This window comes from Empidonax traillii, unplaced genomic scaffold (assembly GCF_003031625.1).
Source record: "Empidonax traillii isolate 1590-97213 ecotype Southwest subspecies unplaced genomic scaffold, ASM303162v1 scaffold405:size801240, whole genome shotgun sequence".
In the NCBI taxonomy this organism is placed as follows: domain Eukaryota; kingdom Metazoa; phylum Chordata; class Aves; order Passeriformes; family Tyrannidae; genus Empidonax; species Empidonax traillii.
The window spans coordinates 720,174-743,484 of record NW_020955598.1 but is presented as its reverse complement, the minus strand read 5'-3'; the positions used below and the strand labels follow the sequence as shown (position 1 = coordinate 743,484).

Below are 23,311 nucleotides of genomic sequence, written 5' to 3'. Positions count from 1 at the left end.
CCCCCTTGTTTACATTAAGAATAAGCTCTGTACTGTCACTTTTACAAAGCCATAACACTGCGCTCTGTCAGAGCCCCTGAGCAAGAACCGCAGCCGCAGAGCACAGCCTGCCCTCCCTGCGCTGTTCCCCGCTCCCTCACCCCGCCGGGCTCTGCCCTCCCCGTCCCTCACGCCCCGCCCGAGTTCGCGTTCCCGGGGCGGTGTCCCGGCTCGCTCCCCGCCCCGCCGCTTTACGGCAGCGGCCGCCGTGTGTTTGCGGCTCCGGGCTCGGCCGGGCGGTCGGGGCGGACATGGTGAGTGTGTCCCTGGGCCGCCGCTGTGCGGGCCGGCGGCTCCCGAGGCCCTTCCCGGGCCCGGCGGCTCCGCTCGCCCCTGGCCGCGGTGCGAGGTGCTCGGCGAGGCCGCCGGCTCCGGCCTCGGCCGCGCAGCCGAACCCCGGGGCGGACGCGGGGCCGCCGGGCCAGGCTCGACTCGTCCTCCCCGCCCGGCTCGGGAGTTCCCGCTGACCCCGCGGCCCTCGCTGTGTCCCCGCGGTCACCCAGAGCGCCGCGCTCGGTGCCGTGACCGCCGTGCCCCGTGTCGGGCTGGGGGCAGTGTGTGGGCGCTGATGGGCACGCTCGTCCCACCCGCTGTTCGCGCTGCCGGCTGGCTTTTCTGATTTATCCTTTGGCAAACGACCGCTCTCTGTGTTCCCCGTGCAGGCCAGTACGATGGTGGCGGTCGGCCTGGCCGTGGCAGCGGCTGGATTCGCAGGTTTGTAGTGATGGGAGGACACCGAACACCCCGTTATAATTACCTGTGCTTCAGGGCTGGATTTAAGGTAGTTTAATAGCTGGTACAGGACGCACTTTTTGGGAGAACCTGTAATAATGGCTGTAAATAAACAAAAGGTTAAAGTTCTTACTCTTTTATGGCCCAAAAAAGTTCATTCCATGTCCTAATCCATGGGTTACCAGTTGCACTGAATTGCTAAGTCTTCATGGATGTGTACTTAGTCTCAATCGACGCTGATCTCTTTAAGGTCGCTATGCAGTAAAAGCTATGAAGCAAATGGAGCCACAGGTTAAACAAGCACTTCAGAACCTACAAACACCTGTAAGTTTTCGTTTATCAGTAACATCTTTTTATTTAAAAGTTTACTTGGTGAAATAACTACAGACTATTTTCTTTGTAGCACTGCTGTATTTTCCTTTAATGCTAAATGTAATTTTGTCAGTAATAACAATCTCAGTGATTCTAGTGGTGACTGGCTAATAGTGAGCCTGTTCTGGCAATTTTAAGTACTGAAATAATGATACTCTAAGTAAATTTTTCATTACAAGCACAGAAGAAGCTTTGCTATTTTTACAGACTAAAAATCTTAGCAGCTTCTAAGGCAATGAGTTGTTTTAACTTATAAGCTTAAAAATTAGTGTTTTTTAAACTAACGTGTTTTCTTTTTTAGGCCTTCAGTGGTTATTACAGGGGTGGATTTGAACCCAAAATGACTAAACGAGAAGCAGCTTTAATACTAGGAGTGAGGTAAAGGAAATTTATTAGAAGTGAAAGGTGAAAAGGAGGCAGTGGAGTTTCCTCGCTGCTGCCCTTGTTTGGAAGGGATGTCATCCTCAGTGCTTAAGGCCATCCTATGCCCAGCATCCTCTGGGAACATCACTGCCAAGTCAGGGAATAGGAAGTGGCCTTTCAGGATTTTCTGTGCTTATTTGGGATTCTTTGCTGCATTTGAGCTTGGTTGAAGCGAATTCCCTCTGGACTTCCAGACATCTGCAGTTCTCTAGCACATGTAAAATACAGGTTCCTTGGGGTTCAGGAAGCCTTGGGGTTCACTCAGTGTGGGGAACATGGTTGTGCTGTTTGCTGTGGTTCCTGTCACTGCTGGGGAATTTCAGATGGATGCAGCGTGTGGGTGCTGCAGACCCACTGCTTGTACCTCTATCACTTCTAGAGCATTGCAGGTTTGAGTATGGTGGCAACCCCTGCCAAAACACTTCAGGCCAAAGGCACAAATCTTACCGAATAAGAACCATTTCTGTTTGAAGGAAACTTCCGCTGAGAAGTTTGTTGTTTGGGGCTTACGTTCTTAATTTTTAATAAATCAAGAGCAAATTAATTTTTTTCCTCCAGCCTTTAGAAGTTTTCCCAATAAAAACATTGCAGCATAGTTCTGTTTCTTTTCAACCACGTGGGTGACTCCCACCCTGTCAGACTGCTGTAGCATGTCTTTTTCAGCACAGTGTTTTGGAAAAACCTTAGAAACCCTCTCCAGGATTTACATACTACACATGAAGAGTAGGGAAGGAAAAACAAAGTTAGCCAAAGAGTTTATGGATAAGACAGAGTACTCACTTGTTCTCAGCTTTTGAAAATCTGGGGGATCTCATGAGCATCCCTTAAGTCAGTTTTTCTCTCTTTTAAAGCCCTACAGCCAACAGAAATAAAATTAGGGAAGCTCATAGACGGATCATGCTTCTGAATCATCCAGATAAAGGTAAGGAAATTAAGTCATGTTGATTAATTAATACATGTTTTTAACACAGATTAATGGAACTGTGTAGGAAGAAGTGAGTGATACATGACTACCCCAGCTATTAAAACACAGAAAACTGAAAACAGTTTTTAGGGTGCCTTACTTCATGCGGGTTTGGAGCATATTTTTGTGTGGATGTTTTAAAAGCAAGCAGAGAGATTCAGCAGGTCTGTTTTTTACTTGCTCAATTCCCTGTGAATATCAGATTGGGATTTGTTAAAATGAGACTTAAAAATTGCCCTAATTTTAGGTGAAAGCCCAGAGTATACTTGTGCACTTCATATACCACAAGTGTATGAGTTTGAGTTCATGAGAGTGCCTTGGGAGTTCACCGTAAATGGCAAGTATTGAGCCTTCTGCAGCTGCTGAAGACACTGAACTATGGAATACTCCTGTTTGTGGTACTCTGAGGGCTCAGAATCGAGTTGTGCTCAAAGTTAGTAACTCCAGGCATCTCTACCTGTACTAAATTCTGTTCAGTGAGTCAGAGTCATGTGCTGGCGCTCGGCATTTACATTCTTAATTGTCACTTAAAAGGTAAAATGGCTTCCTTTAAAGTGACTGTTGAATTCATTACCTTTATGCACCAAAATCCCAAATAGTATTTGCAATATGCCTTTCATACATAATATTGAGCAGAAGTTAACTTCAAAATTAACTTTACTGAATATATGGAGAACCTAAAAATAGCTATCCAGAGACTGCTGAGCATTTCATGTTTTACATTACCTAAACAAGTTATATTAAGCTTCAAGTAAATACAGTAATTACAGTACAATTAAGGGGTGTATATGCTAGAAACACAGTTTTTGCATCTCATGGGCTTTAGTTTTGGTGCATTTGCACTGTGAATTCAGTTTGTGTCTGCCTAAGTCATTTGTTTGCCATGTTTAAAGCTAAACCAGTCCCTTGGTGCAACAGCAGTTTGTGTGGTGGCCTTGACAGAGGGAGAGGGTTATCTGCAGACATTAGTTCAACACTTCTGTATTCACCACAGACTGTGCTAACTCAGTGACAAATTCATTTATGACTGATAAAACTGAAAGAAAAAAACCACTCCAGTAAACTAAAACCAACCTACCAGGACCCACGTGGCGCTGAGCTCCCGCAGTGACTGTGTGCTTCAGTCGTAACCAGTTGGTTCTTTAACTGGCACAACCCTCAGACCAGCCTCACTGTTTTTTCCTGTGTACTGTGGCATTATTAACAACACAGAAAAAAATGTGGGGTTTCTTTTTATCTGATGTGAGGTTCTCTTTTTTTCTAGGTGGCTCTCCATATGTAGCAGCCAAAATCAATGAAGCTAAAGATCTACTGGAAGACCAAGCTAAAAAATGAGAAAAATCTGTCAGAGGGTTTGTCCCTGCAAATGATTATTTTTGATAAACGGCTTAAGAAAAGTTCTAATGTCAGTCTTTGACTCTGTACAAGTGAAGCTGGAAATATGAATCCAGGGAGCTACTTCCCTCCCTACTCAGTCAGTTTTTTTGGGAAATGTGTGAGGGAGTGAGGCTTAAAAGTTTTTCATAGCTGTTCTTTATTAAACAGCACAATCTGCCACTGAAATATTTTCAGTATAGAGAGCAATAACTTGGTGTGACCAGTGCATGTTACCAGGCAGACTTACATGCTCTTGCCTAATTTCTGTTCAATTAGTTGTGTTTAAAGTGCTGCTGCTCTTCCATCTGTCAAAGTTAGCACAGTGAACCAGTTGAGGGAGGGGGTGGAAAAAACTGAGAGGACTTTCTGATGGGAAAAGCTGAGAGAGATGTGTGGTTGTCTCTGACTGAAGAAATAAAAGTTCAGGAAACAATGTACTCCCTTGTCTTTGCCTTGTGAAAAACAAGGTTGATTTTCTAAAGTGTTACTGCTGAGTCTGGAATGTCTCAGATTGTTTTAGTAACTTCCAGGTTTTAATGGATTTTATAGCATTTAATAAATTCCATATTTTTAGTAGAAGGACTGTAGTTTTATACATTATCATATACCACAAAGCTAGAACTCACACCATAAGGTTTCCATTTATAGGGATTAGGAAACTCTGTGTAGACCACTGAGGATACATGAGCTGGATTTGTGGTGGGTGAAGCCTCACACCCACCAGCAGTTGTCCTTGTGAGGATCTCGGGTGGGGCTCTGTCGTATTCCAAGAATCTTCCCAGTGTTTCTTGAACTACGGCAAAAACCGCTGCACAGCACCTGTGGGAGTTAACATCCACCTGTTCATAATCTTGAGAGCTTTCATTTCCCCGAGCATGGACTTGGGAGTGCTGCTGGAAGCATCTCACATTCTAATCTGTGTGAGTGCTTGCTGCCTGCTGTGGATTAGTTCTAGGCTGTTTAGGAAGGATTACCACAACAGTTTGGAAGAGTTCCGTGCCTTCAGGAGAGAGGATCAAATAGGTAACATTGGAACCTACAGTAAGGGGGAATAACTTTTCTTTGCCACAGAATTTAAAGCAGGGTGACGGACAGCTAGAACACTTCTGTGCAGTTCAGAGTCTGGACATTCCAAGCCAGATGCAGAATGTTTTCTGTATTAAAGTTTTTTCCTGCCAGCTGCTACTTACTTCTTAAGCATAGCTTTTTTTTTTTCCCTTCCGTGTTTTTTTAATTTTCTCCAGTCCGTGCCTGCCTGATCAGCTAAGATACTTGAGCACACTTCAGTTACAACAGTTTAACTGTGTGTGTTCTCCACATTGTGGTTGGGTGTCCAACACTAAAGTCATATTACACACTGCACATCTCCTGAATTGACACACGCACACACCCCAGCCTGGCTGGGACAGCTCTGCTGCAGCTGTATCAGGAAAAGCAGCTGAAGGCACAGGTGGTTCATTCAGAACACTCATCTTTTGTCCCTATTCACTTCTGACAAAATCAGGTAAGACAATTTTTTTCATTTAAGTCAGTATAACTTCAACACTACCCTGTCCAGCTTCTTCCTACCCCGATGTTTTTCTGTACCTGTTTTGGGTTTCACTGCTCAGGCTCATGTGCCTGAAAACACGGGCACGTGTCATGCTTTAACTTCTCAATCAAAAACTACATATGCATTCATTCCTATATATGTTAGTCAGGTTAGTGATTCTCCAAGATAAGGAATTTAGGTTTAGACTTGTTAACTGATGTTTGACATAGTCACCTTAAAGAAAGGAAGATTAGCACATCAGAAACCCTTTTCATAAGAGTTAAAGGTTCAAGCTGCCTCGCAAGTGAGTTTCAATTGTTAGTTACAGCTTGAATACCTCCAAGTCAATAGTAATTTAAATTTCTGATAGAAACAGTCAACAGATGGAAGATCAAAGTTTATTTTCTTTTACTACCAGCATACAAAAAAAACATATTGCACATCAAACAACCAAAACAAAAATAAAAATACTCTACTAAGGACTAACATATGTAGTTTATACAGAATAAACTTTCTGGAAATTGATCTTTTCAGTAGTTCAGGTTATGTCTTAATGGACATGACTAATTCAGCTTAGTGTTAACTAAAGCTATGTTTGATTTTTAAATACTGTACAGTTTAATAAATAAACCAAACAAAGCCTCAATGTAGAACAGTCACTGCCAATGTCACCCAGTATCCCTGCAGATTATGAGAATTTAACAAATGTATTCCAGTGGTCTGCAGATTTTTCCTCTACATACAGCATTTAAAAAACATGTATTAAAACAGACCAGTTTCCAGACTAAACTAATGGAGAAATTACATTTCAGTGCAAAATATTTTAGACTGCATTTCTTTCTAGTATTCCTCAGGTGAAGAAGTGGTTGCATATTATTAAAAATGTAACAAAAGCAGCTAATGCTTTCATAAAGAGTATTATGTTAGGGATCCCCCTCACATCTTTGCCGTATTTTGAAAACAAAATAACATTTCCTATAGCCAGCAATTTTGTTTATTTAAATGTTACATATACTATCTCAAGGCACATCTGATGATATATTTATAACACAGTAGGTGTCAAAGTATGTTTAACATATGATTTCTTCAGGATCCCTCCCCTTTCTGTATTCCAAAATGGAGGAACTGAAAGTGCGGTGTCAAGACTGGCGATCCATATTCTATCTTTGGCAAGCTTATACAAGCACTATTTTAAATGTAATGTAAAAGAACTGTAAACTAGGAACTTCAGTTTATGAAACACCATTCAGCACTGCTTCTTCCTGATTATTTCCATCCTCTTGAACAGTGACTTTCTTTTCATCAGGGCTGTGCTGTAGTTTAGAAGGCTCATCCCCAGAAGTGGTGGCAGGACCATTCACTGCCTTTTCAGAAGGGCTGTTTTCGTCAATCGCGTCTTTTGCCTTGCAAAAACAAGAACAGGGTAATACAGGAATTCCGTAACAATGCAGAGTGTAATCTCAATTTCCCTCTGGCTCACACAGCAGCTTTGCAAGAGGAAACACCTCTTGTGCCTGTCTGTATTCTGTTATTTAGAGCATCCTATTACTTACCTTGTCATTTATAGGACATTTCTGTATCAGACACTTCCAAGGAAATCATGCCAAGGTAACCCTGGGACCGCTCGCCCCCAGCACACCCAGAATGCTTTATTTATTTCTATTAGTCTGAGCCCATGAAGGAGTCAACTGAAAAACTGAGTTTCACACCCCGCAAGTCTGTACAGCAAGATCAGATTTTGTTAACGGATCTTTCTTGTTTTGCTGATCTCAGACATGACTTGTGGATATGTGTTCACTGTTACTTTAGAAATAAATTCTGCTTTATTCAGTTCTGATTATTTTTCCGGATATGTAATGCCATTTTGATCCCTTAAGGAGAAAAGATCTCAAATATACAATCTTTGTAAAGTTAACTTCTTCTAAAATAGTTGGTATAAGTCACTAAAAATGCCGCCTAATATCCTCTGTCCCTGAGGATTAGTTCTCAAGACTCACCAGGGACAGTTTTCACATTTTATTACATAACGCAACATTGCTAAGTGTAGTATTTTAAAATGTGTACAAAATTAATTTCAGCATTACCCTGGTCCCTAAAGTCTGCAATGACAGTCTACGAGTCACTGTCAGCTCTGTTTACTCTGGGCCTTTTTTGCTTTTAGTGATATTATTCTTGAACTCAAATGTACTTGTAGCCAAATGAGGGCAAGTTAACTGAAGCCTTCATTCCTTTACTGTTCTGCTGCAAGGAAGGAAAAAAAGGAAATGCACATTAAAAAGTCTTACCGTTTCTTTCTTGGTTTTGGCTAGTGTCTCCTTTGGAGGGTTTCTCTGTCTACTTTGAGATTCAGCTCGTGATATATAATCAGCTACTGTTACTGTTCAAGGAAAAAAATCACAGTGATGCTCACATCAGCAGTCAATTCAGCATGAACCTTCATGTCTTTTCTGCACAAGTTACGCTCTAACTGGGAGACATCTCACAAAAGGCCTTCACACTTACAGGTTATCAACCACACAGCAAGGATCAATTTGTTTCTGTTGTTCAATATAATTTTCACTAAAATCAGTGATAACGTGATGATCTGAAGGTGGACCCTTAATATTTTGGTCCAGTTGCAAATTTGATGGAAAATAAAGTCTTTCTGTACTAGGTTTGAAGAGATCAGCTGCAGGCTCTTTGAACTACAGACTGTGTTCGTCAATAGCCTGAGTAGTGAAAATTTCACAGCAATAAAATGAAGGCAAGTTAAATTGTGCCTAGAACTGGGGGAGGTTCGGAATGTGTATCACTTACGATGACGCGAAATTCAAATCTTTGCTATGCCATGGAGCGACTGGCGAGAGAACTCGCCCTCCTCGAGGTCCTGGGAACACCATCAGCACAGTTCCCTGGCTCGGGGGGGTGGGAGAGTCGTGGGGGGTGTGGACATGGGTGGTGCTGCCTGAGCCAGCCCTGCTCAGGAGCAGCACAGCGTGTCTGTGCCGGGATGGCTGCACTTACTGGGTGCCGGCCAGGGCTTCTCTGACCTCTTTTCTTCTTACCACCTCAGCACATGTTCCTGTAGCCTGGTTTTGTCTGATCCTGCCCTCTTGTAACCACACCAAGAGTCAATTCTATTTTTAGAATACAGAGTACTGCAAATTTAAATATACACTTGTGGATCTGATGAGGTAAAGCACATTAAGGTTGGCAAGCATTACCTATTGAACTGTACAGTCAATTATATTTAGTGTATCATGCATTCAGGTGAACTATTTTTCTGGATTTAGGAATGACTGTGCATGAAACCCAAATCAGACTGGGAAGTACAACACATGAATTTCCTGTTATAGCAACTGGACTTTTTACACTTGGGTCCTTCTGGATTGTCTGGAGTTTCTGCACAAGAATTTTTTCTTTAAAATGAAGTTCTGTACCCAACTCCTCCAATGCAAAGAGGAAGCATGTTTCCTGCACACGGTGCATTCTTAATATTCATCTACATATAAGGACCCATAACATACAGCAATGTAAATCAAATAATACAACTAATTGAGTGAAGCCCAGTGGTTGGCACTGGGGGGCCAGGAAGGGACTTCTGTCTTAACTTCACTCACTATATATTTACTAGGTATTTATGAAGAGATTAAATTAGAGCAGTTCTAACAAGGACAGTATAACTACCAACCAATGCTCCTAGTGTTGTACCTTATTTTAAGTATTTATTATGCAAACTGAAAACTGTATCTTGAACAAAGACATTAGCGTGAAAAAAATGAGGAATCTTGTTTGGGAAAATTTGTTTTGTACTTAGAATACTTGGATCTAAAAGAAGTCCCATGGTTTTGTAAAAACGCCTAACATCTCTTTATGTCGCTGGCCAAAATTAGTTTCTTAGAAGTAAAAGCTGAAATCCATTTTTACTTTTTCTGCCCCTTTTATAAACTCGTATCACTCTTACAAAACTGGAGTGTTGAGAAGTGATTGGGTGGGTTTGAGTTTTTCTAAGAGGGTGTGGTGATTGGTTTTATCCTTCCCCCAAGTTTTAGTTGGCATAAACGAAACAACTTTTTTCTTCTTAATCAAATGTTGCATGAGCACCACAGATATAAGGCAGACAAATATGGGTGAAATTTTGAACCTGTCAATCTAGAAGACCTTCTGTTACTACCTTGCGCCGTGTATTTACAAGCATTTTCTAAACAGGGCATTATATTGAAAATTAGCCAGTTCACCTTTAACATTTCAAGTGTTAGTACACACAAAAGAAATGCAACAAGCCACAACAAAAAAATTGGAAACATGCAATTTCACTTAAATTCCTCCTCCTTCCCACCCTCAATTTGCAGATGACTTAAACTAATCCCAACAGCCAAGGACTGACAGCAGCAGTGTGATGCAGGTGTGGGGCTGGCAAATCCCATGCGAGTTCCCTCACAGGGCTCTGCCAGGACCCACATCCTGCCCCTCCAACGCTGCTGCTCAGCCGGTGCTGAAAAGGTTGTGTCCCGGTCAGTGCAAGCGCACAGATGCAGGTGAGTGCAGACCATGAACCTTCATGTTTGTCTGATCCTGGACCACGGAACTCAACAGCACTCTGGCCATTGACTTCAGCGAGAGCTGGATCAGAAGCACAACTCGTATGTCCAAGCAAAAAGTTAGACATCGATTAGTTTCATTAGACAGATTTTAGAAGTTGTCCTAGTAGAAGGAATGTCTGGTCATCTTTTTCTAGTAGTCTTATTAGTTATTGAGTAACCTTTTGATATTATGCAGCTCTATGTAAAACAGCAGACACAACATTCTCTCATGCTTTTGACCTGAGATTACCCACAGCTCCACTCGAATTACCTGGCTGTCTATCTTCTGCCTGACCCCTGAAGCGACGCCTGCGGCTACGATTGCGTCGCTGGGGTTTTTTGTCACTATCATCTGCAATTGCAAAGTTTATAATGAACTATTTCTGATCATAAAATAAATAAATTCTTCAGCAGTTTCAGCATGGGGCATTTAAAATGGCTTCTGTTAAAGACAGAGACTAAATAAGACAGAAAAGCTAAAAGAAAATTTTATACTGAAAGCATACACAGTAACACAAAAGCTAGATTTTACTTTTTGTTCTTGGTTCATTAAAACATTTAGGCATGTGCTTAATGACCTCAGATTTCATTTATTAAGTAAGTAACCATACGTCAAATTTTATCAACATAACCCAGGGTTTTTTTCTACATTAAGCAACAGATTATAGTCTTGTCCCAGTGAGTATCAAGAGAATTTACTGAGGGAAAGTACTTAAGCAGAATCTGGGCAGAGACAAATTAACAGCTACTTAAGTAGCTTTCCCACACTGAGACTGAGGTTACCAAGGACAAACAGAACGGTGATCTGACAGTACTGTTTCTATCAAAGCGGCAGTACCAATGGGAAACAACAAATCAAGTCTTTGGTGTCTCCATCAGACAGTTTTTACAAAAAAAGGCACATGAAAAGGCTAGTGGAGCTCAGTAAACAGGAGATTCCATGGCACAGCGATGGAGGAAGTCTTTCTTTAATCAGACAGCAACCTTGAACAGAACAACAATTCATCACTAACAAAAACAAACAAGGGCTTCACTACACTTACAGGGACAACACGCTTTTTCTTAGCCTGCTCTAGGATGATCATCCAACCATTTACATACCTAAACCATTCTCATTAACAGAAGCTGTATCAGACTCTGTCATTCCATCCATAAGAACAGCATCTTCATCAGTCCTTCGCCGGCGTGACCTCCTGCGGCGGTTACTGCTGTGGTGGGACTCGCTGGCGTCCGTGTCCACGGTCTGGTCTGACTCTGTGTTATCCAGCAAGCTGTAAGGGTTGCTGTCCGGATCTTTAAGCACTAAACAAACAGAAAGTTTCCATATAAGATACTGTAATAATGTGTAACTTCATTTCCAGGTTGACTTAAATCTTTTGGTACTTTTGACACTGTTACAGTGTCATGTCAGCACAGCCAGATGCTGATAAAACATAACTTCAATCTATGATTTCTTCTCTCATTCTGTGTCTAAATATAAGCTTAACTCAGAAGGCAGCCATAGGCAACATGCCAAAGATTTATCAGCTTTGCTAATAACATTATTGCGTGTGAGCAGTAAGTAGAGGAAGGAAATGAAGATCGCCATGAATAGAAAATGAGCAAAAATATAACAACACGGTGTATGACATGAAACTATCACACAACTGCACTGAAATCCCAAGGTATTAAGATTATGGAGTATAGCAGTAAGGGGTTAGTAAGAGATTACAGAAGATTGCCAGGAACAAAATCTAAATTCAAAATCCACTTGGAAGGCAGTACCAGAGCTAATGGAGGACTTGCCACCGCGAGGTCCACCACGCCCCCGGCCTCCAGACACACTGCGGCCTCGTCCCCCAGGACGTCGCCTGTTGTCACGTTGGTGCCTGCTCTCCCTGTCATCTTCTCCTGCCAAGGACCAGTCACTAAGTTCATCTTTTCTCTCAGATTCTGTTTCAGAGGGATTGGACAGCTCAGAGTTTGTACCTTGTACAAGAAAGAAAAGAAAATTGGAAATTAATGAGTTTTGGGATTATATTCTGGTTTCATATCCTCACAGAGGTATTCCAACCATTATGGCTGGTATATATATATGTTATTTAAAAAAAAATACATAGATATTAAAAATATTAATATACAGTTACACAAGTATATAATTACAATTTTATACTTGTATATACCCATATATAAAAATACATGCACATGTAAAATACAGGTAGAGCAGAAGTTACCTAAATTTTTAACATTTCTAGCAGTCTAAGTTTTTTTTTAATAATATGAGAAACAAGGACTGAAAGATTACCAAATCTGTGATTTCTGTACACAGATAAATCAAGGATTAAGCACTGTTTCCTCTCTTTGTCTACACACTGCAGGCATTTGGTGCAGTTTCTAGGCAACTTCTCTGAAATTCCCAAGGACAACTTTGCCACCTTATAGCCGATGGCTGTTGCTAAGCAACCCATTCTGGATGTTGTAATGCTGAACAATTTCCCTGTTTATATTAAATAGCATCCATAATACCCGGCCATCTCCGAGCTAATCAAACCCACACAGCTTTTTGCTACCTGAAAATTCAACACCTATTTATTTTAAGCACACAGGAACTCCCCCTGCAAACCATTCTGGAATAAAGAGACTAAGACCTGTTTGGCTTTAATATGGGAGTCTTGCTATTTTGTGGGGAAAAAAATAATTTTAAGTTTTCAAATTAAAATCTGTATATATAAACAAACTCAATGACTTTCATTACAGTTTAGTCAGTTCACTGGGGAACAATAAAAAATGTATTTACAAACATCAATATCAGAATCAACAGGACTAACATGGTGTGATCCAGGAACCTACAGCCAGGAACTGACTGTAAAACCCAAAAGGTGCCCATTTTGTATCAAAAATGAGCTACATGTAGATACTGAGAGTAATTAACTGTATTGAATAAATAATGCTCACTCCCTGTTCACTGGAGCACCCATGTTTCTTTGTGGAACATGTCTACACTGAAATGCAGTGTCTCCATTTGGGAAGCTGCTGCTGGATAAGCTGGGGATGTGCACACCTCTCTGGAACTGAGCAGCATGCCTTGTTAATTCAGAAATGCATCAGAATAGCTCATTTCATCTTAAACAAATCCAGTTAGTTTCTGACTGAATTAAAAAACCCACAGGATTTTATGCTGCCTCCATTTTAAATCAGTTCAGTTTACTTTTCAAAAATACACTCCTAAGATGAGCACGATCACAGACGAGTGTTTTTTCTCCTCCTCAATTCAAACAGATAATGCCAATTCCAGATTTATTCTTTTTTAATTTATGTCTCCTGAAAAGTATCTGTAGTTCCTTCTCTTTCCTAGCTTTGTATGATATTAACTACTAACACTGAAGGACAAGAGCAGAGTTTGGTTTGCTCATTTTTTCAATTTTAAAACTTCAGTTTAACAAGACTGTAAACCTAATGAGGTGGTTCGAGCTGTGCACAAAACAAAATGGCAATCCTGAATTTTCAACCTTACCTGAATTCACTCAGCTATGCTCAACACAAAGAGACAGTTTTGGTTTCAAAAGTATCCTGAGGACTTTCTCGACAGATGCTCAAAACACTCACCATAACCAGATGTGTAATTGGGGCCTCTGCGGCCTCTGCCTCTCCCGCTGTAGGACCTGGACCCTTGCACTGAGGAGAGGGTGCTCTCATCAGTTGTGTAACCCTTCTCCTTCTCAGGAACTCGAGCAGAAGAAGGTCTGAAGCCCATGCCAATCTGACGCAACTGTTCATCGATCTGGAGCCTTTCCAGTCTTAGTTGTTCTACCTCCTACATAAGAGGAAACAAAAAACATTGCTGATCAATGTCCCTCACAAAACACCATCACCCATCCAGTCACCTCTAAAACTACCATCACTGTAGCAAAGTTAACACCACCTTAGAAGGCAACTGCAAATCACAGAATTCAAGTACAAGTTGTGCTATCTCAAGAGTTTTGGAAGAAATCTAAAACCCTTCTCTTAAATGCCCACGCAGAAAGACTGTTTTAAGATCATTGGTACCCTTCCTTAACTACATTTCACCACATTTTCTAGTAAAATTAAAAAAAAAAAAAAAAAAGAAAAAAAGGGTAAACTGAAAAAGTAACACAATTCAAATTAATTCATTATTTCAATTAACATCACAAAGCCAACTAATCTAAACAGAATATTGTTCTAATACCACATCACTGGTGTTATTATTAAAAATTCCATCCTACCCCAACAGACCACTAAGCTCAGAACAGCAGAACACTAACAGAGGCAAAAAAATTGAGCATTACTTCCCCAATGCCCCTTTAACCACTGCTCTTTACAGTCTGATCCAACAGCACTGAATAACCATGACAAGGTGTTTAACACACATCATACCCAGGGGTGAAGGGTTGGGTTCAAAGCACCGAATCTTAAAATCCCAGTACAGAGGTACAGTGTATATTTGTACATAAACCCAGAATTTTGTTCAAAAATTCTGTTACTTCAACCCAAGTTTCCTCTCCAGATCCTTTCTGCCTTTGGATGCACTCACCTTTAGATACGCGATGTGATATTCTAACAGAACTTGGACATTCCCAATGCTTTCTTTAGTACCAACAAATACAAATGGTACCATTCCCTATGGAAACAAAGCATCAAAGCTTTTTATCAGGAAGAACACCATCATTAAAACAGTTTAACCAAGAAGAGTCCTGTGGTTCATTAAAGCAACTTTACAAGACTAAGCAGCTTTATAAGATTTTATCTTATGTTCTCATCTATTTAAAATATGTGGACACTATTAACACTAACAATCCTAAATTAGTTATGCAACTAAAGTACACACAGGAGAAAGATTAAAAAAGAAATCTTACTTCAGCAGCAAAAAATCTTCCTGGAACTGCTTTATATATAAAATTTACTGCAAGATGCCAGCTTAAAAATAGTGCTCTCTACATCCACAGGTTTTGAAATAAAAAATGCTTTTTAAAATAAAAACTAAATCATAGCAAGAAAGAATAAAGTACTCACATCTTCACGGGGCAGCTTATTTTCATTGTCTCCTTCAATTCTCACCCTGACGACTCCAGACTTGTCTACAATCTCCTGAATCACTTTTCCATTTTTTCCAATAACTTTTCCTTCAGAGGGCAAGAATAGTTAATTTTTCTCCTGTCTGCAGAATATTTTAACACGTTTCTTGATATTTTAAGTTATGTGTAACAAACCCCAAATACCCCACACTGTGCCAAAGGAAAGAGGTGAAAATTTCCAAAATTAAACTCTCTATATATACGCACAGAGTGACAAGTAGTGATGAAGATCACCACTACACAAAAGCTTAAAACAGAACCAGATCAAGAGTAAAATGGCACAGGAGCTTTGCAAATGCTTATGAACATTTATGTATCAAAATTATTTGGCCTCCCTAATTCCACATACACCCTCATTCAATCTTTCCTGACATCGTGACAGGCTTATACATTTGTTGGGAGCCTCTTAAGAAGAAGTAAAATAATACGTAATTATTTTCTGAAAATTAATTTTGCCTTTACAATGGACTTGTGTACCACCAATGCTTCCCATGTTCCCTTCAAAATATTTATTTTGAGATCATGCACGGGATCTAAACCAAAAGGTTCTTCAGAACTTGTATGTTTAAATTTCAAAAAAAAATGTACTCTTTCACTCTCTTACTAAAAGACTCTTCCTTAAAATAAACTTATGTGGAAATGTTTCCACACTTGAGTGAAAAGCAGGCTGAAGGAAGCAGAACGAGGGAAAAGGAAGAACGTCCCCTGTGAAAGACATGTTTGTCTCTCTTGAAGGGGAGAACAATTAACCTCATCTTTACGTGACTTTTAATTTTGGAATTTAGTTTCTGCACTTTTAAGCAGTGAATTTAGCAAAGCATATTTTCTTACTAGAATCTGAACTTCAAATATTACCATTTAGTACAAGCCTGTAATCAAGCCAGTTTAAGTGCTAAAATCCTGACAAAGTATTACTTAACCACAATATATCCAATTTCATAATTCCCTGATACATATAGTTTTAAAAGATTAATCACTTTCTAGGGAAATCAAATACTGTACTGGCACCTAAATCCTCTTTGCAGAGTCATGCTGATTAGGCTCCCTTTCCCCAAGTTTTCAAATTTTAGCAGTACTACATACCAACAAGATTTCTGGGAACTTGAATAAAATCCTCCACAAATTCCAAGTAACTTCTGGCCTTTTTTACTGCTTCGGCAGTCTGGAAATGAATTTTAAAAAATGGAGTTTATTTGTCAATGTAGCATGTTAAAAGCAAAATCTTGTAGCAACAGCTGCAAGTCTTCCAATAAACTCATTTTCAAAAAGAGAGGAACAGAGACAAGATTATTCTAGTTTTGAACTAAATGATAAATTGAACAGAATACCCAGAGACAAAATTCAGTAGAAAAAGCAAAGCATCAGTAATGAATAAAACATATTTTTCCATGTTGAAATAACATTTTAAGAGGTTTTAAGATAGTAAAATGGATGCCTCGTCCCTGGGAGTGTTTAAGGCCAGGTTGGATGGGGCTTTGAACAAACACTGTGATATTACAACCAGGTCTCTCTCCTTCCAGAGTGCTGCTTTCTGACCTGTTCCTCTACAATGTTTTCCAAGATAGGACAGCAGCTCTGGTTACAAGGAGAACTCCTGTAAATGTTCTCTCACAGCTTTATTATTAAATGACAGAAATCAGCTCAGTTAATTGAAGCTATACAGATGCTGAAGAAACCAGGCTTCAATTTAGCAACAGCAGAAGTGTAGAATTAAAGAAAGAATATCAGCATCTAGTCAGCCAGGACAGCTTCTGAGCACAATTTCCCTTTTACACAAACATCCCAGCCCTTTCATCTGACATTTTTTAGGCAACACATAAAATAAGAGTACCACCAGCTCTGGCATCTTTCAATCAAATCAGGGAAGTCCTAGAAGAATAAAAAAATGTATAAACCTCTACTTCTGGCAGAGGTCAAAATGATAGCAAAAGAAACACGGGCAAATTGGATTTCAAAATAATGAAAGCAGCGATCAAGTACTGGAAAGAGATGAACAGGAAGCCATTGTGGAGAGCAGAGGTTATGCTGCATCCTCAAGGCAGCTGCTCAAATGATACAAACTTAACACACATTAGCAATTTTTCACCTTCAATGAACTCCAGAAACAGGACACAATTAACCACAGTTCATGCCTCAGGTATGTTTATCAATTCTTTTCCAAATAAAGTTTAAGGAACAGTGAATGCATTTCCAGGAGAACATACAACTGCCAGAGCTGGAGCTCTCCAGTGCACCCACAAGCCTCTATCTACACTCTGCCACGAGCACTTAGGATTCGTAATTGAGTACAACCTGTGTGACTCATCCACACCCCAACATGGGAGAGCACATAAAGCTGGTTCAAACAATGCATTCTCAGTTCCCTGTAGTGGAACATGGATTAAAGACCTCAAAGGATTCCAGTTGCTGGCAACTACCTTTCTTAACTTTGAATTACAGTCTACACATCCACCCATGCCCAGGTTACTTCACCCAGCAGCCCAAACAGTGAAGACACATCCATGTTACTGTACAGTCTGTGCAGACATCACAAGGTTTTCAGACAACCAGGAAAGGGTCTTGCAACCAAAGTGATCCTGACCAGACAGGGATACAAGAACAAACAGCATTCCTACAGCTTAACTTCCTCCTATCCATAGAGATTTCCAATATTTTTTATCTTCCTGTTTCTTCCCTCAAAGAGTCTGGCACTGAGCAACACTGAAGTTTTATTTACATCAGCAGTGGGAAACTCTCAGACCCCAACTGCTGTGTCAATGACATTGGTTCACTACTGCCCCACATCTCAGCCTGAAACTGTCTGCCTGTGCACTCAGCCATTGGGGCCTGGCTGCTTACCCACTTCAGCTGAAAAAAAGGCAAAAAGAACAGACAAGTACACTCGGATGCTGAAACCTTTATCATCAGAATGTTTAAGCTGCCTGGCATTTTTAGAAGCAGTTATCACTTCCAGCAAGGACAAGCCTGGATGTGTCTAAAGGCATTTTTATTTACGGGGCATCTGGTATTTATAATCATTGCTGTGCACCTCTGTAAGAGGCTGGTGACAGTCGTAACCTTTCCACAAGTTCCCGCATCACATCATTCACATGAAAGAGATCAAAACTGGAATACACAAGACATTCCACTGCCTTTCAACTTGTCAAATTCTTCTTCAGGAACTGAGATGCAATTTACTGGTAGTAGTAGATCAGAGAAGGATCTGTGGTCACCCTGGTCCCCTGGAAGCATTTAAGGTATCCAAAAAACAGGACATAGAATTTCAGAGATACTGAAGAGTAACAGGAGTTCAACCTCCTCTCCACAGAATCAACTTCATCTGACTCTTGGATCACAACCAGCTTCTACTCCTGACAAAGATGCAGAAGGATTCAAGACCTCAGATGGTTGAAACAGTAGACAACTACAGATTTCTAAAAATGTTAACATCAGAGACTCAGTGAGTGGCACCTGTAGAGCTGGTAATACGAGATAAACCCCCTCAAAATATTTTCTGACAGGGCCCTGGTGACAGTGGCATCTTTTACACTACACTTCTGTTTCCTAAATGGATCACTGTTTTGGTCCAAAGACCAGCTGCATTTCAAGGCTATTGTGAAATTTAGAAGAGTCGCACAAACAGAATTAACTTGGAGCAAACCATTGTTTTGCCAAAGCCAGCATTAAATTGCCAAAATAAAAGGGTTAGAAGCAGCAGATACAGGCAGCAGATACACCTGGCTACCTCAGAGGAGCAGACACCACACAGCAGAACATACATGAACTAGAAAGGGAGGAGGGGAAGAACCAACAAGATTCTGAAGGAGAAAAAAACCCCCAACAAATCCAAGATCAAGTGAAATAGTAGCAAGTGCTGCTTCTCTCAGGTTGACCCGAGATACACAGTGCACTTACAGACTCTGTGCATCAGCACACAGAGTGATTAGGAGAGAATATACCTGATGCAACAAAGGCTTGCTTTTCAAATACAGGTGGTAGAAGTTGTCAAAGAGTGAACATGCACACAGACACTCAAGACTATTCAGGTGGTTTTGGTTCTTAATTCTGGGTACAGCTCTCACCACTGTAAAAGCAGACACAGTGAAATGCTCCCAAGATTCATACAAAGTTCTCCCTTACCTCTCCATAGATTCTGAAAGTACCGGTATCTTCCTCAAGTTCAATGGTAGTAACTCCTGGAACCTTTCTGGCTTGTTGGATGTTACTGCCATGTGTTCCTATAGCAAGTCCCATTAAATCTTCTCTGACTACAAACTCCTCATGAAATGCTGCAGCAAGCTGCTTTGTGCACTGAAGAGAAAACAAAGGAAGATTCATCCATGTGCACTCAGTGTAAGGTACCACTGTGAGCTGAGTTTCAAGCAACAAGAATCCCGAGCCATGAATTACCTCCAAGTGTTTTGTAGCTTCTTCATTTCTTGACATGAGCATAAGTTTGGTGCGAATGCTCCGCAAATGCATGTCACTCAAAATGTTCACTCTCTTCACTGTTGCTTCACTGGCAGACTACAAAACAGAAGGAACATGAAGTTTAGCTTTTTTTAAGCAAACCCACATTTAAAGGATAAATTGGGAAACTACTGAAACCAACTTGAGCATGATCTCAATTTCCAGACCTTACATGAACATTGTTCTTCCTCAAAACAAAGCACAAGAAATTCAGCACCAACAACTGTTATCTCTTCTTACTCACAGCATGTTTCACATTAAAGATTTTGCTTCTGAATATACACAGTAACTCTTTCCCACTGATGTTGCCCACACAAACAAATTAAATATCTTTCTATCACATACATGCTCGCCACTCACTGTCTGAATGACAAAGCTAAGGAAATAATCAAGGACATCACAATTCTGCAGAGTGAGGTTCAAGTGGACAATGGAATCATGAAGAGAAACTAATGCTGGGGAAAGTCTATGTAGTAAGAGAAAACCATCACAGAAGGATCTAAGTGAACAATTCCTTAACGGCCACACTAAACTGGTGCAGTTCTCCACGTGGAAACCCAGCTGAGGGGTCAAACTGCACTGTGTAAAACAGCACAGGGGGAAAGCTACTGCTCCACAGTGGAGTGAGCTGGAGTTAGCTCCAAGCCACCTGCTACAATCAGTGAACTGGCACTCAGCTGAGAATGACAAAAATCTTAAGAATAACGACACTGAAAGGTGCTCCTAAATTTAGGTTGTATGCAGTGCAGGCCTACCCCCAAGGATTAAATTTAAATACACCTACTTACATTAAATATCTCACAATTTATATAGCTTGACAAGTTAAACCATTCTCCATACACACACAGCTGGCTGTACATAAATAATATACTGAGAATTCATGCAGCATTTACACAGAAGTAATTACTTACCAGTATTATTAGTTGAGCAGTTTCAGCATGATAAAAAATTCGACACGCTCCCACAGCTTTCTTGAAATCTTTATGTGCATTTTCATTAGCACACCTAGGGAGACAAAATGAGTGTTATTTCAACAAGCTGCATCAACACTGAGCATGTAAAAACATGATCAGACCCAAGAATGTTTCAGTAGTTTATGGGAAAGACTGTTAAGAAAGGGAGAAATTCCCATTCTCCTTAATATGGTTCCAGAGTTTGTTCCTCTGTGGATTCCATGCCATCATGGTTATCTGGCAAGTCTCAGTAACAGCCCCACTATGAAGTGCATCACCTGTACAGACACAGAACAAGACCCAAACTTCCTATCTCAGAACCTGCCTTTTGTCCCCACCCCAAAAGCTCAGCAGGGATCCCACTCAGCAGTTTCTAAACCACCCACTGCAGCCATAGCCACCCTTCAGGTTCCCCACGGACCTGCAAACTGGCCTCCAAAATACAAGCCAAGTGGGTTTTTTCTCTGCCTCTTGTAAGTAAATGCCTTATTAAAGTGTGCAGAGCTACTCACGCATCTCTCAGGTCTTCTGGAACATCCACTGTGCACTTGAAAAAGGTGTTCTTTTTGACAGTCTTGTTCTGATTCACAGGTCGGAGTCGTTCATACGTGACAATTTCATTGTAAGTGGCGTCACAAGCAGCATATTCAATGACATAGAACTAGGAAAGAGTTTTTTTTAAAAATGGTAACTTCAGAAAGGACCAACAAAGACACGTAACATTATCAGCATCTCCAAGGAAATACAAAATATGAATAGACATGAACATAAATCTAAGTTGATACAGTTTCTACACTAATGAGCTTGGCCATATTTCAGTACCTCTCTAATTCCTCAGTGAAGCCAGAGCACTATTATCAGCATACTTTCAGTCCCCCACAGCAGCATCTTGGATTCATTTTCTCATACCCATCCCTCTTTCAAATACCATCATTAGTTCAGTTGAAGTTCCAAAACTCAAAATGTTTACTGGAGCTCTAATTCTAAGTAATACCTAAGAGAAAATCCTCCTTCACAGAAATACCTACCCTGCAACACTTTAAAACAAACAAGCAAAGCAGACCAAGGATTCAATGGGTAAATTACCTGCAAATCATGTAAGATCAAAAGGCAAACAAAAATTCAATCTCTTTTTGACACACATTATGCCAAATTTAGGAAGGCAAGAGAACTAAGAAGATTTAACAGTTACCAGTAATCTACTCCTACGCTTCCACCCAACACAAGCAAGTATAAAGAAGCCTGTGCACAGTATCCCTGAAGCCTAACTGTGTGTCAGGGATGCAGCCTTCTCCTCCCCTCCCTCCCACCTGCAGCTCCTCCTGCAACTCAGGAGTGCGGTGGTACATTCTCCTCTTCCTCCCTCCAAACTGCTTTTGTATCTGTTTTTGTCAACACACACAATTTACTCAAGTACCTGGAAAAAGTAAATCACAACAGTTGTGACAACTTTTCCACATTCTATTTTCCAGTTTCAAGGCTTTTTAGTTGAAGTATCATCCTAATCACGTAAGACTGCTTTGAAACATCTAAAACCCCAAGTAATGATAATGAAAATAAACTCTAAACAGACAACTAAATTTAAGAGATCTTCCATTATACACTCTAAAAACTTAAATCCTATAGTCAAAGACAGTTCTGGATATCAGAACAATCACAAAGCAAACTATCATTAGACACATGGGTTGTTTCTAAATGTCATATTTATACTTAAAGGAAGAAATCTGGATAGGGAACCATGTTAAAGACTGTAAAAAGAAGTTGAGCTGCGAAGTTCTTTTGTGGGACAATTCCATAAAATAACTAATTTGACAATCCTATATAAAGACATTAGCCATCTGAGGGTTTAAGAATTGGATAAAAATGAAATTAAAATCAGAATTTAAAAAATTTATGACTTTTCCTGAAAATAAGCAGCACAGTGAGGTATTTGATAGCAAAATTCCACATTTCTGTGCCATGTACGAAAAGCACATGAGCCCCAAAAGACAAACTATCATTTGAATCCCTTTGCCTCCTTTTATCTTGTTTTCTTAACAAGCTGCTTATCCACAAGGATCAAGATACAGAATCTTCCTTTGGTATCCGTTTACCACCGTTTGTCCTTATGTAAAAGCAAAACAACCAGGGTCCTTCCACTACACTCAGTAAAAACACACACACAAAAAACAACCCACAGCAACACACAGCAATAGCTACAGCACGCTTAACTTATGGAGTACAAACAGATTTTAACCACAGGTGTTTGACTTCATTTTTAGCACCAAGTTCAATTCACAAAGCAGGTTTGTTTTAAGTCCTGTCCTTGGACATGCACACAATCCTCCAAGCAATTAAACTGCTCTGCTGTAAGGACACAACCTGTGTCCACTGCTGTGCAATGCAAGATGGGTCATTTCAAAGTGCTCTAAACTCTTTTGTCATGTTTTTCTATTTGTAGTACTTTATTCAAAGGGTTCTTTTCATGACAATAACCTTTTATTTACTGTATTTAATGTGACCCCATGAAATCAATAGGTTTGAAAATAATTATTTACCTCTCCCTTCATCATTCGAACTTTTGCCAGCCACCAGCCACAAGGTTCTTGGTCATTTGCCCTGGAATAAACCTGAAAATAAAAGTTGTAAGAAACACTGAAAGTGCATACAAACATAATTCACTTACCTGCACATTTAGTGAAGTAAGAATTTTTCTGATTTTCATTAAAATTGAACGCTATTCTACACAGATCTAATTTTTGTGTAAATTATCCAGTCACATGCTGCTTGCACTCCAAGGACTGTGAACAGATTTCCTTTGCATATATTACAATTCAAAAGAAATTTCTAAAGGAAGA

At 40.3% G+C, this 23,311-nt stretch overlaps 2 protein-coding genes across 3 annotated transcripts in view; one reads left to right on the top strand and one right to left on the bottom strand.

Moving 5' to 3' along the window:
- The first annotated feature begins 209 nt into the window (after positions 1 to 209).
- DNAJC19 (DnaJ heat shock protein family (Hsp40) member C19) lies at positions 210 to 4,189 on the top strand. The gene is made up of 6 exons (XM_027893786.1): positions 210 to 293; positions 702 to 753; positions 1,022 to 1,095; positions 1,445 to 1,521; positions 2,418 to 2,488; positions 3,795 to 4,189. Exons 1-6 carry the CDS (start codon positions 291 to 293, stop codon positions 3,863 to 3,865), a joined length of 348 nt encoding a protein of 115 aa, XP_027749587.1. The 5' UTR covers positions 210 to 290; the 3' UTR covers positions 3,866 to 4,189.
- Positions 4,190 to 5,822: 1,633 nt separating this feature from the next.
- Positions 5,823 to 23,311, bottom strand: part of FXR1 (FMR1 autosomal homolog 1) — a 32,776-nt gene continuing 15,287 nt past the window's right edge. Inside the window, exons 4-17 of one of the 2 annotated variants that reach the window (XM_027893784.1) lie at positions 23,012 to 23,083; positions 20,987 to 21,135; positions 20,433 to 20,526; positions 19,462 to 19,578; positions 19,192 to 19,362; positions 16,156 to 16,234; positions 15,011 to 15,120; positions 14,532 to 14,618; positions 13,586 to 13,793; positions 11,765 to 11,968; positions 11,102 to 11,302; positions 10,272 to 10,352; positions 7,724 to 7,815; positions 5,823 to 6,841 (exon numbers count right to left, since the gene is read on the bottom strand). In XM_027893784.1, the coding sequence (XP_027749585.1) occupies positions 6,671 to 6,841; positions 7,724 to 7,815; positions 10,272 to 10,352; positions 11,102 to 11,302; positions 11,765 to 11,968; positions 13,586 to 13,793; positions 14,532 to 14,618; positions 15,011 to 15,120; positions 16,156 to 16,234; positions 19,192 to 19,362; positions 19,462 to 19,578; positions 20,433 to 20,526; positions 20,987 to 21,135; positions 23,012 to 23,083 (1,836 nt within the window). In that variant the 3' untranslated portion in view covers positions 5,823 to 6,670. The remainder of the gene's footprint in view (positions 6,842 to 7,723; positions 7,816 to 10,271; positions 10,353 to 11,101; positions 11,303 to 11,764; positions 11,969 to 13,585; positions 13,794 to 14,531; positions 14,619 to 15,010; positions 15,121 to 16,155; positions 16,235 to 19,191; positions 19,363 to 19,461; positions 19,579 to 20,432; positions 20,527 to 20,986; positions 21,136 to 23,011; positions 23,084 to 23,311) is intronic. The other variant, XM_027893785.1, reaches the window with a different exon arrangement.

Coding starts and splice junctions, on each gene's coding strand:
- DNAJC19 (XM_027893786.1), top strand. Junction 754..1,021: donor GGCAGCGGCTGGATTCGCAG/GTTTGTAGTGAT, acceptor GATCTCTTTAAG/GTCGCTATGCAGTAAAAGCT. Junction 2,489..3,794: donor TCTGAATCATCCAGATAAAG/GTAAGGAAATTA, acceptor CTTTTTTTCTAG/GTGGCTCTCCATATGTAGCA.